Below are 13657 nucleotides of genomic sequence, written 5' to 3' on the forward strand. Positions count from 1 at the left end.
TACAAATAAATAGCTAATAAGCATATGAGAAGATGCTCTCCATCACTGACCGTCAGCGAGAGGCAAACTGAAGTTGCAATGAGATGCCACTCGACACCCATGAGGTTGCCAAGTAACAAGCTGTGGCGAGGATGCGCAGAAAGTGGACCCTTGCTACACGGTGGTGCGCCCGCATAATGGTGCAGACACACTGTGGGAGACAATCGGCGGATCCTCAAAGTTAAAAACAGCATGACCGTGTGACTCAGCAGTCCCACTCCTGGGCATGTGCCTGAGAGAGATGAACACCTAAGTCTGCAATGTGTGCATGAGCGTCCAAAACAGCCTTATTCACAATAGGCAAAACGCCGAAACCCAAATGCTAATTAATTAACGATAAAGCCAAAACCAAAACCACTGCCATCAAATTGATTCTGATTCATGGTGACCCTCTTAGAATTTCCAAGGCTGTAATCTCTACCAGGGACAGAGCGGCAGATCCACCGGCCTTTCCGTTAGCAGATCAATGTCTAAGCCTCAGCACCACCAGGGAACTAACTCCTTGGCTCCTTTCATTAACCATTGATAACACCCCCCCCCCAAAACCCAAATTCACTGCTTTCACGTCAAATCTGACTCATAGGTATCCTGTGACAGTGTAGAAACTGCCCACGTCAGTTTCTGAGTCTATAACTCTTCATGGGAGTAGAAAGCCTCGTCTTTCCCAGCTCACAGTGGCTGGCGTTGAGTTAGAAAGTGGTTTCTAACTGCTGACCTTGAGGTTAGCAACCCATCTCTTAACCCACTAAGCCACCAAGATTCCTAGCTAAGGATGCTGTTCTTATTCAATGCCAGTGAGTCAGAACTGCCCTACAGTGACCCCTGTGCACACACAAAAAGCACTGCCTGGTCCTGGACCACCCTATGATGATAGGGAAGCAAAATATCTCACATCCACATAGTGGAATACTATTTGTCAATAAAAAGAAGCACTGACAGTCTGCCACAGCATGGATGAACTTTGAAGCCATTATGCTGAGAGAAATATTTAGGGACAAGAGAACAGTTATATGATTTCATTTACATGGTATGTCCAGAAAAAGCCACTCCAGAGGAACAGAAAGCAGATTGGTGGTCGCCTGGGCCGGCTTCCCAGGCTGGGAGGGGTGCACAGCAAGTGGGGAAGGGCTGCTTAAGGTTTTCCTTTGGGAGCAATGAAAACAGTGCTGGCCGTACAAAGCCACTGAATTGTATATAGTTCAAACAGTGCTCTCTAACAGAATGGGACGTGAATTGTATCTTCATAACACTGTCACAAAAATACAAACAAAACAATGCCCTAAGTTCGGGAAGACAGTACAATAAATCTCAGTTGTGGTGTAGTCTATAATACAATGTGACCAGACTTGGGCTAAAGCCCCTTCTCTCAGAGCAGGGTGAATCAGGAAGACTCAGGAGATATTACAGATGGAATAAATGCTCCTTGCATAGATGCTAGACAATTTAAAAAATCATTTAAATATTGGGAAGATCTAAATATAGATTACTCAAATGAAAACTAAAACAGTTGCCTTAAAGCCAGGTCCAATTCATGGCACCCGATGCATGTAGAGAGAAACTGCTCCAAAGGGCTTTCAAGGCGATGACCTTGCGAGAGGTGATTGCCAGACATTTCTTCAGAGGCACGTCTGGGTGGGTTCTAACTGCCAACCTGCTGGCTGCAAGTGGAGGGTTGAACTAACTGAACCACCATGGACTCCTAATATAGCCTACTTTTTTAAAAATTAAAAAAGATACCATCGCAACAGAATTACAAGGTATCTAGAAATATAAATGTACAAGACAAACGCATGGCTGGGAAGACTGCTATAAAAATGCCAAATCTCCCCAAATTCATTTATAGAATCAATACTCGTTGCCATCTAGTCGACCCCACCTCACGGCAACCCTCAAGGGTGGAGCAGAACTGCCCCCATGGATTGCAGGCCTGTAAGGTCTACAGAGCAGCCTGCCTCATCTTTCTCCCAGGGAGCAGGGGGCGGGTTTAAACTACCACCCACCCTGCCAGTTAGCTGCTGAGTGCTTAATCCCTGTGCCACCAGGGCACCTATACATTTAATATGATTTCCATTAAGTCCCAAAAGGAATTACATACAGACCCTGATATGGAGTGGGTTAAGCAGGCACCAAAACAAACTCAACTCACAGCAACCCTGTAGGGCCGAGTAGAACTGCCCCATGAGTTTCTGAGGCTAACTCTTTACAGGAGTAGAAAGCCATCTTTCTCCCTCAGAGTGGCTGGTGGTTTCAAATTGCTGGCCTTTCAGATCGTAGCTTAATGTATACCCAACCAGGTCCGCAAAAGAATGCACCAAACCAAACCAAATTCACTGCCATTGAGTCAATGCTGACTCATATGATCCCTGTAGGTTTCTGAGACTGTTAACTATGCACACAGAAGGCCGAAAGTAAACCTAGCTAAGGTGCTCATGAAGATGGAAAGGTGGGAAGAGAAAGCCCCATCGGATAGCAAGATGGAAGATGACATTGAAGTATAGGTACTGGGATAACTGGGTAGCTACATTGGGGGAAATAATCTAATTATACTCCTACTTCAAGTTATACCAAATAAAATAAAATTCGGATGAATTAAATCCTTAAATATGAAAAAGATGTTACTATTTTAGAAGGAAATAAAAGAGACCAAGCTGATGAATGCAGGGTATACAAGGCATTCTTGCACAGAGCTTAAGGAAACAACTCCAGCACGTATGCCCCCCACCAGGGCTAAGATCAATGATGTAAAAGGTATCCCCTCATCAACACAAAAAAAGGCAAACCATTAATAGAAAAAAAATCAACAGAAGGCATCCGGAGAATTTATAAAGAAGAGGGACCACAGGTGGCCCAAAACAGAAAGACGCACCTTGCTGAATTATTCCAATTAAACACCGGATACCATTTCACACGGGCAACAACGGTAGACTCTGATATAAGTTTGAGGAGAAATAGATTTTAAAAAATCATGTTAGAAGATGCCATCATTACCTTTTAAGTTAGAGATGACCATATCTTAAAACCCATCAATCACGCTGCTAGGCCATCTAGCTAACAAACTTGCACCTCCAGCTCCCAGCCCATCGTTTGGAGCTCTGGCGGCTTCCAGGCTACGCACTGGGCTGCGCACCACCAGGTCAAGTCAGGTCAGCAGCTGGGAACCCCAGCAGCTCCTCCTCGGGACAAAGACAGGGCCCGCCTCCCTATTCCTGTATGGGATTATAGGCTCAGTGGGTTTGTGAGCCCATCTGTATTTTCCTCCATGCAGTTTATTGCCCTATAATATGCTCTGTGGTTGATTTTTGGGCTTGTTGGTCCCCCGGCCCCCAAACTCGGCCAAGGGAGGAGGGGGGAGCTATACATGGAGCCCTGGTGATGTAGTGGTTTTGAGTTAGGCTGTGATCCACATGGTCAGCAGTTCAACACCACCAGCATCTGTGTGGGAGAACACTCTGCCTTTTACGCCTGTAAACAGTCATAGTCTCGGAAACCCACGGGGGTGGGGGGTGAGAGGGGGTCGATAGGAATCAGCATTGACTCGATGGCAGTGAGTTACATAAAAGGCAGGGATTTTTGTCTCCCTTGTTTATGACTCCGTTTGCAATGCCTAGAGTGCTGGGCACATAGTAGGTGCTTTAGATAGTTGTTAAATTACTGTAGGAAGACATTCAGAACTGCTTCGAACTGTGCCTGGCCCAGCAGTTAGCTATCATTATAATTATTTCCAAAATATGGGCGTGAATGAACAGAAATCCACATATACCCATCTCCTCTTGTTTGCCAGTTCACAGCAGACCCGCGCGCCCAGGAACCAGCCCGGTTCTACCTACTTGCTAAGGCTTCTTTGTTGGCACTCCCCTCAGTGTCAGATGGCTCTGTGGCCACGCGGTCGGGACTGGGCTCCTTAACTCGTTCATCTGTGAGAAGACTGACAGCCTGCGTGATGTCACCATTACTAGCCTAGGAGGATGATAAACGGACACTTCAAAAACAAAGCACCACAGAGATTTAAATTGTTAAGTTGAAAGTTTGCCGGTGAAAATGCCTGACTGCCCTGAAGACATCCGGAGTAAGTCTAGGCGCCATTCAAAGGTAGCACTTAAACATAACAAAAGATAGTGCTGTTAAGCGGGTGTTAAGTCTAGTGCCCCTGAAGCATGTGCACTAGCAGGGGGAGAGCTGTCACGCACTGAGCTCCCACAATGGCCAAGCAAGAAAGGCATTTTACTTGGGCTTAGTTCTACTGCTTCTGAAGATACTTCGCAGGCAGACTACAGCCCCGTGGGCCCAGGACTCAGCTGCAACAATGATCACGTCGTGCCCAATCCTGTGTCCTCTCCACGGCCCGGCTTCTCTCGAACCCTGCTGTTTTTCAACCAAACCCTCCGCCTCTTAGCATTTCAGTAGTCAGCATTTCAGACTGTATCTTTTAAAAATATAACCTACAGAGCTATTATTATTCCACAAGAATAACAGCTTTCTAATATCAAATAACTACTTTCAACTTCCCTGACTCCCTCAAGCATATTTTAGTTTATTGGTTTGAATCAGGATTCATATAAAGTCCGTAAGCTGCAATTGATTGTTGATGTGCCTATGGCATCTCTTCAATTACAGGGTTCATGCATCCCATCCCGGGGTGCCCCTTGCATCCCCCCACCCCTCTCCCTGCAAGGTCTGTGTCAAAGACACCCCTGTACAGCTTCAGCCTCCTGGCTACAATTTGATTCCGGCACGGAATTAGCCTGAACTGACCTAACTCTAAAAGCAACTATGCTAAAGTGCAGTGACTAACTGGGGCTTGACACCAACCTTCAGCGCTTCATGAAGAAAGGAGGGGTCCTGAATGCCTGTGATTTCCCGCAGCTGGTTTAACAGCATTTGGCAGCTCTACATGTGAGAGACAAAAAAGAAAAGTCGGTCAGAAAAATATGCTTGAATCTTACTTGCCCTAGCACGAATCATGACGTTCAAGAAAGAGCAAGAGCAGGTGAGGGTAGGGAGCAACGAGAGCCCCCCGACGGTGCTGCTGGGGCTGTACCATGGGGCAGCCGCGGTGGACGAGAGCATGGCACTTCCTCAAAGGGATGGAAATGAAGATGCCAGGTGCTGCCGCGAGCCACGACTGGGCAGACAGCTAGAGAAAGACGAGCTGAACCCCCACACAAGCGTGCCCAGGTGTACCGCAGCACCATTCCCAAGAGCAAAGAGAAGGCAACAGCCACAACGCGCATCAATGGAAGACGGGGTCAACGGACCATGGTCCATTTACCCAGTGGAACAGTACGCAACGTTCAAGAACGACATGTCTGCAAAACACCTCACAATGTGGATGAAGGTGGAGGACGTGGTATGCTGAGTAAAACACGTTGCTCCACAAAGACAAATACTGTGTGAGACCACTATAAAAGAAAAGGTTTTCCCGCAAGGTTACCACCGGTAGGAGGGGGAGGGTAAACTAACCAGAGGGTCGACACCTCGGTGAAGGGCAAGGCATATACAGTAAGGAGAGCAGGAAAAAAAAGAGGATGGAGGCAGGGGAAGACACTGGTTATAGAAACTGTTCTACACACAACCCTGAATAACAGTGACTGCATGGACAGACACACAGACTGACCGAGTGAGGGCCGGGGAGTAGAGCTATACCCAGGACTGTGCATGAAGGTTTGACAGAAGATATTTCTACCTGAGTATTTACATTTGCTGCAAATAGATCCATGAATGTGGTGGGACAGATAGGGGGCAAAGTAAAGTGATGAGGTCTTCTTACACAACTTGAAGGACTGTGTCATGGGGCCACACAGTCCACCAGGACAGTATTCCCGAAGGAGCAGCCATCTCAGGTATAACTAACTACTCGTCTCCCCATGAAGCCGGGTGGAAGAAGAGTGGAGAAAACGGAAGCGCTGTGACAACAAAGTGTCCGGTGGACCAACGGAACACACACGTCAGCCTCCACGACCCCGAGACCAGGAGAAGTAGGTGCTCAGCTGCACTAACCACTCGCAAAGGAATCATACTAGAAGGTCCCGGAAAAAGTAGGAGAAAAACTTAGGCCAGATCTCAAAATCATTCATTCTTTCTGGTCAGACAGAGACTGGCAGAACCCGCAGGACGATGGCCTTAGTCTGTGCCGCTTCCATCAGATGGGCAACCTTAATCCTGGGACCAAGTTTACAGGGGGGAGGAAAGAAAAGGAGCCAGGGAAAACAGGGCGGTAGCAGAGGAGAAGCCACATTGTGGAGACTGTAATCAATGACCTGCAACAAGATGTTGATGGATTGTTGAGTGGAGAGCTGCCCTGATCTGTAAACCTTCATCCAATTTGCAGTAGGAAGGGTGTTTGTTTTTTCAATTAAGTTAGATAATTTTAAAAATCAAAGTCATTAAAAAAAAGAAATGCAAAACCAGGGCACATTATGGAGTCAGCATCCTGGATAAATTGTTCTGAGACTGGCTTTTTTTTTTTAAACTGCGAAAAACCGGCACAAGCTGTGGAGCTGTGAGGAGTGACCAGCAGACAGACACACGCCGAAATGCCAAATCCGCCGAAATGCCAAATCTGTAGCTTCTTTAAAAGTTTGGTCAGGGACAATCAGCAATGCTACAAGTAAGTAAAATGTTTAAATGTAACATTCCATGTATCCGATGGATACATCCGGAGCCTTGTTGGTAGGGAGCTGAGCGCTGGGCTGTCAACTAAAAGCCGGCCCGGGAACCCACTCCCCCAACAGACTGGGCGCTCTGCTGCCGTGAAGACCCACAGCCTGGCACGCCGTGGGTGCTGGAGGAGACTCTGGCAGTGGGTTAATGGGACATTTAAATGCCCAGGTGCTTCTTTCTCTAAGCAGTGTGCAAGTAGGTCAGACAGAGAGTCCAGGGAATCCGCATGGATGTGAAGATGGGCTATTTTAAGCATCACTGCCTGGGCCATTTGTGTGCCATTTCTCACTGACAGCTCTCCAAGCATGGCATTAACAAATGATTCCATCACTCATATTTTAAACCGCGAGGCTGAGTTGTGTAACTGAGAAAAGTAGAGCTGAAGTTAGAATTTTCTGAACTATGAAATAAAACATGCAGTTCCAGAAGGAATGGTTATGGAATATTTTCTTCTGAGTCCTAACCAGAGGGGGGTTATTAATTTCCAGCTAGCACAAGATCAGCTTATGACCCTCCTCAACCTTGAAGGTCTTTATGGGTCCATTTCCCCCACCCCCACCCCCGTTTTGCACAAAGACAAAAATAAATACAAAAACCTATTTACAAGTCCGGCTTAATTCAAACATCCCGGCCAGCCCAATTTACGGATCTAGGAACGTTCACATGAACAGTGACCAAAATAGTTCAAGGTGAATTCAGGGAGAAGAAATCTAACTTGTGGACCATTCCAAAGTTATTCTAAAATTAAGCCTGACGCTTTACCGCCTCAGTAAAATACCGGTGGACTCTTAAGTTAGTATGTCTCAGAGACAATCTCCGTCTCTTGCCAGCTGTAACAGAAACGTATCCCACTTCTTCAACAGCTGAAGCATCGCAACTAGAAATAACTCGGAAGGAACTGGCACCAATAGAAACATCTCTCCAGTCCTCTGAAATGTATCAACAGCCTTCCTGCTCCAGGCACCGCTACAAGTCATAGACTAGAATCAAACCCCACCTTGCGGACACCAGCAGTCTGGAGGAAGGCAGTCAGCCACGGGCAACCCTGCCTGAGTGACCCCTGGGAGGGTGATGATCAAACACAAGGATGTCTGCACGTAGCCTTAGCCAAAGCTGAAAACACAGCCATGGATTCTTAGAAAAATAAGCACTGGACTTTTTCTTCCCGAACGGATTTTAATTCAATTTGATTTGACCACACAAAAAGCATTGTCAAAATGGTTGACGTGGCAAATGTTTTCCTCTGTATACTTCACCACACATGCACCTTTTAAAGTGTGGGAGTCCCTGGATCTCGTCTGGAGGAAGGGGATGGGACAGAAGTGGGCGGGGGAATGAGTAGCGGACGCCAAGAAAGTATTCATGGAACAGATGAATCTTCACCTCAAATTCCTCTGCCTGGCGACACTGCTGCCGGGTCAGCTGCCTGGGCCCACCAGCTGCTTCCCTGGGAGAAAGCTGGGGCTGTCCGCTTTCAAAGACACAGCTTTGGGGAGCCCATGGGGGGCATTTCTGTGGAAGCCTATCTCCTGGGTTGGGTTTGAACCATTTATCTTTCTTTGGGTCGACAGCCAAGTGCTTAACTGTTGCTGCAGGAAACCCTTGACCTTGAGTTGATTCTTACTCAGTGACCCTTCTAGAGCTGTAACTCTTTACGGGTGCAGGCTGACACATCTTTTTCACCTGCTGGTGGGCTCAAGCCAAAGCAACCTATCAGTTAGCCAAGCACTTAACCACTGCGCCACCAGGGAAGCCAGTGTCTGTGTCATGACCAACTTCTCTGGTCCATAGAAAACAATCCCATTAAAAAAAAGAAAAGCCAGCATTTACACACCAAAAACACCAAAGTTATACGGTTAGTTACTCAGGGGTGGAGCTGGGACTTGAACTCACGCTATCTAACTCCAGTCTACACATTTTAGCCCCAATGTTTATGCTCTCTGTTAAGTTAAAACAAAAATAATTTAATGCACAACAAAACAAATATGTTATTCTCGTATTTTGACCCATACATTTACATGGCAACATGTTTCCTTTTTATCCTCTAACTTTATATAAGATCCATTGATTTCTAGTTAGTAGTATAAATATTAATACCGGTGGCGCAGTAGTTACACACTGGGCTACGATCCACACGGTCGGTAGTTCGAAACCACCAGCTGCTCCCCAGGAGAAAGACAGGGATTCCTGTAAACATGGCAGTCTTGGGAACTCACGGGGCGGTTCTAATTTGTCCGACAGGGTCACTAAGAGTAGGTGTCCCCTCTATGGCAGTGGGTTTGGCTTTTTTGGGGTAGTGGACTACTTTAAGCTCTACTTTCAACAGAAAGCAGAGATGTAAATTGCAAGGGTGGGGGTTGAGGACCCACTAGCTGATCCACTAGAAATAGCAGCTGTCTGCTCCCATAAAGCTTTTCAGCCCTGCAAGTCCTCTGTTTGGTTGCAATGAAGTAGAATCCACTCAATGCATCAGTGGACTTTTTAAAAAAATAGTTTTATTAGGGGCTCATACGACTCTTATCACAATCCATACATCCATCCATTGTGTAAAGCACATTTGTAAATTCATTGCCCTCATCATTCTCAAAACATTGCTCTCCAACCAAGCCCCTGGCATCAGGTCCTCATTTTCCCCCTCCTCTCATAAACCCCTGATAATTTATAAATTATTATTTTGTCATATCTTGCCTTGTCCGACATCTCCCTTCACCCACTTTTCTGTTGTCCGCCCCCACCCAGGGAGGAGGTCACATGTAGATCCTTGTCACTGGTTCCCACCTTTCCAACCCACCCTTCCAGCACCGCCACTCACAGCATATCAGTGGGCTTTTTAGGAGGACATCAAGAAGTCCCGTGGCAGAGTTTGCTACCCATCGGCGGCTAACAAGATAGTCTGAGCCTCTGGGAGGGAGCCTCTGCTCCCATAAAGGTGTAAAGCCCACTGCCATCTAGTCTATTGCAATCCCAGGGACCCTATATATGTAAATCTTTACAAGAGCAGAGAGCCTCATTTTTCTCCCAAGGAGTAGCTGGTGAGTTTGAACCTCCAACCATGCAGCTAGCAGCTCAAGGCTCCCGCCTCGGAAATACTGGGGCTCAGTCCTAGGGTCACTCTAGGTCAGAAATGACTCGATGGCAGTGAGTAAAGGTGCCATCGGTTTTAAAGATCACCACTATTTATACACCACTGAGAAAAAACGATGCCACTAAAATTAAGACATAATGTCTTAACAAGAACAATCATACCTGCTTCTTCTCACTCAGAAATGTCTTGGTTTTGCTGCAGAATATGGCAGTTGCCCCTGAGCACAGGAAGACTGCTGGCAAGTGATAAATAATTCCTTTGCGTGTCAGTACCAAAACATAACACAAGTTAAAGCCGTGGTGGCTTGCTTTCTTAGGTTCCATGAAACCCTTGATAGTAACTTTCAAAAAAAGGGGGAAACTGTAACATTCCTCTAACAACAAATATTTCCCTTTAAGTAAAATCAAATTTCTGCCCTGCTGTTTGTTCTTCAGACAGCTTGTTGTTTCAATGCTGAATCACATGGTAATCTTCTAAAAAAACGGTTTCAGTGGCAAACCCGTGCAGCTGTATGGTACCCAAAGTTCATGTAGCTCATGGTGGTGGAGCCCTGGTGGCTCAGTGGTTAAGCATTGGGCTGTGCGCCGCAAGGACAGCAGTTTGAAAACCACTAGCCACTCTGCGGGAGAAATAGGCTTTGTACTGTCATAGTTACGAGCCTCAGAAACCCAGAGAGGCAGTTCTCTTCTGTCCTACAGGGATGGACGGGATGGCAGTGAGCAGTGGGCAAGTGATGACTCCAGCACAGCGGCAAAGACAAGGAACATCGTCAATTAACAAGTGCAAATCGGCGCAGAGTGGCAATTAAATACTAAAAAATTTACATTTACCGTTGGCCTGGGATTAAAGTCAGATAGACTCATCACACACACACCCCTTCTCTAATTAGAAGCCCTGGTGGCAAATGGTTGCGAATTGGGCTGCGATCTGCAAGGTCAGCGATTTGAAAACACCAGCCGCTCCAAGGGAGAAAAATGACTTTCTTGTCCCGTAAAGGGTTAGTCTTGGGAACCCACAGGGCAGTTCTACCGTTTTATAGGGTCGCTATGAGCGGGCATCTATTCCAGGCCACAAAACCAAACCCAGGGACTCCCAGCGACCCGGTAAGCCAGGGTAGAACTTCCCTTTTGAGTTTCAGTTCGTGGGAGTATAAAGCCCCGTCTTCCTCCCACCGACTCCATAACAGTGAGTTGTCCTCTATCACCTCCCCTTCGCGTCTCTGTTTAGCAGCGGATCATTAGCACACCTAGAAAAATACGGGGAGCGGGGGCAAAGCTCTGTTTTCCTTTTTGAAAAGCTATTGCGTAGAGATGACAGCTATGTGAAGTCTATTTTTTTTTTTTACAGATCCAAGAACAATGTCCAACGTATTTCATTCAAACCCCAATCCCTCCCCTTGCCATTCTGAACCCTAACTTCTGTGCACCGCCTCGTGTTCTCCCGTGAAGCTTACCGTGCACTGCATTCTCCTGTGTTGCCTGTGTGGAAGAAATCAGAGCAGCCAACCGTACTTTGACTTTCAGAGGCTTTTCTTACGTGGGGGGCGGGGTAACCAAAACATAACCATAAAAAAGCCTGACCAAAGCCCAGCCTGGCGGGGCTGTGAACCTCCCCAGGGGCGAGACTAGTCAATAACAAAACCATTAGGGCGCGATTCAATGGAAAAGACTGTGTGGGCGCCATTCATTTAAATGTCAAGAGCTCCCGGCAGACAGGTGGGTGCAGGGCCCAAGCGCCAGGAAAGACCTTTTTAATGCTAACTCAGTGGCTAAGTAGTGTGGGTCCCCAGGAAAGCTGGAGTCCAGAAGGGGAAAACCACGTAAGGGGGCTAAATCTCCACGCTTTGCGGGTCCTCTTGCACAGTTTCTAAACCGCTTAGGAAAACTTTCCCTTCTCCATTTGGCAAATGGTTTATTAAATTATGGATCAACCAAGTATTCTATCATTTTGAAATAATTCAAAGTTGGGGTGTTTTTTTTTTTAAACACAATTGTAACTGGGCTTCTTTGAGTCGTTTGATTTTTAAAAATAAGTCTCAAGTTGCTACTGGGCACCCTCAAAGCAAAAGACTTCAACCAAAGTCCAGTGACCTTAGGATAGAACTAGCCATTCTGCTGCCTCTCACACTGGGGAGATCCAGCCTGAATTCCAAGAGCCGTTTGTTTTTAAAAGCAAACCTCGCCCTGCATGAGTACTGAATGGCCGCTTGGAATGAGCACGTTGCTTCCAATCGCTTGGAGTTCTGGTTACTTTGAAGAGTTTTGTTCTTATCATCTCACCAATTTGGTTTGACTGGAATGCTAAGCTTCAGTCAAAGGCTACATACAAGAAACTGCAAAATGTGGGTGAAAAAAATCCCAGTACCTTTAAATTCCATTTTCCCACAAACTTTTTGAAGTCTCCTTCCTATATGTCCTCCATAATTTTGTGCCCAAGGACTCTGGTCCAGTGTTCTCCCCTTTCTGACTTCCCAACTCAAGTGAACAAATGCATCTGAATGGCTAGGACTTGCTCTCTTCGGTCCTCTTCTCAAATCCTTGTGGAGAGTGCACACAGAACACACAGGAATTCAACCAGTCCAACAACCATACAGTCAGCTGAGCCCACTTCCCACCCTTGTCCCCTGACTCAGCTGCTCCTCCCTCCCTGACCTGCCGTTTCCTATATAATCTTTCCAGTCACTGTTATCAATGTGATCCAAATAGAGAGAGATCTTCAATGAGTTCAATGTTCAAGCGACACATTCTGTACTAGTTAAGCTAGGTTGGGGTTTTACGAAGACTTCAGATGACATTTCTGTTTAAATGTTTATGTTTACAGATGATCTTCAGGAAATAGTTTCAGAGATTCTCTAGATTCCATGACAACTGGTTCTCCCATTGTTTTAACTATGAAAGTCTTTCTTCCATAAATGCAAAAAACATAAAGCATATGGCTGTCTGCTCTGAACTGCCCACAGGACAAAGAAGGAAAAAAAGCCTCCAACTCACTGCCATCTAGTCAATTCTGACACAGAGCCAGCTGATAGGGCAGGGCAGACAGCCCCTGTGGGTGTTCCCGGCTGTAACTCTTTACGGAATTACAAAGCCTCATTTTTTCTCCCTCAGAGAGGCTGGTGGTTTCAAACTGCTGATCTTGGTGTTAGCAGCCCAACTCATAACCACTACACCACCAGGGATCCTTGTCCACAGGACAGTGCTGATAATAATAATAATTTCAACTAACACTTATAGAATAACTACATTATTTAGGCATCTTACTTTTCACATGTGAGTTAAAGTTTATTGTGCCAACCTGGCCGATAAACACATGTGGGGTTAATTGAAGAGCGGAGAGCTAAATGGCTCAGTGGGCCTCATCTTTCTAGTTCCCGGGTCTCTTGCTTTCTGGTGGTTGGACCAGGGTGCAGCTGCCTTAGCTGGTTCCCTGCTTCAGTTGGCAAGGCTCACTTCCTGTAAGACATCCCCAAGGAGAAGCCGCATGGACCTACCCGGATGCAGCCCTGGGTGTTGGACCACCTATGTGGAGATCCCTGCCAGTACTGAGATGCTTACACATTCTGGTTGGGCTTTCCTCCTGAAGCTGGCATCATAGTGTGTTTTGTGAGATGGAGGAGGACTTTGTGGATTGGTGTTGGACACATGGGCTAATGTTGGACTTGTGGGCTTGGATGTTTTCTTGATGTGCACTTACCCTTTATCTGGAGCTCTCTCTGAAACATGAGTTTCTGTGGATTCGTTTCTCTAAAGGACCCAGACTCACAAAGCATGTAAACCTTTTAAGGCTGTCGTTACGGTCAAGTCAGTTCTGACGCATAATGACTCTCCATGTACGACAGCGCGAGACACATCCAGTCCTCACAATGGCTCTTAC

At 46.5% G+C, this 13657-nt stretch overlaps 1 protein-coding gene across 3 annotated transcripts in view; it reads right to left on the reverse strand.

Moving 5' to 3' along the window:
* USP28 (ubiquitin specific peptidase 28) overlaps positions 1-13657 on the reverse strand; it is a 71619-nt gene that overhangs the window by 38488 nt on the left and 19474 nt on the right. For all 3 annotated transcript variants that reach the window (XM_075546618.1, XM_075546617.1, XM_075546619.1), the window contains exons 2-3: positions 4849-4926; positions 3867-3996 (exon numbers count right to left, since the gene is read on the reverse strand). In XM_075546618.1, the coding sequence (XP_075402733.1) occupies positions 3867-3996; positions 4849-4926 (208 nt within the window). The remainder of the gene's footprint in view (positions 1-3866; positions 3997-4848; positions 4927-13657) is intronic.

The sequence above is a fragment of the Tenrec ecaudatus genome, chromosome 4, assembly GCF_050624435.1.
Source record: "Tenrec ecaudatus isolate mTenEca1 chromosome 4, mTenEca1.hap1, whole genome shotgun sequence".
Classification (NCBI taxonomy): domain Eukaryota; kingdom Metazoa; phylum Chordata; class Mammalia; order Afrosoricida; family Tenrecidae; genus Tenrec; species Tenrec ecaudatus.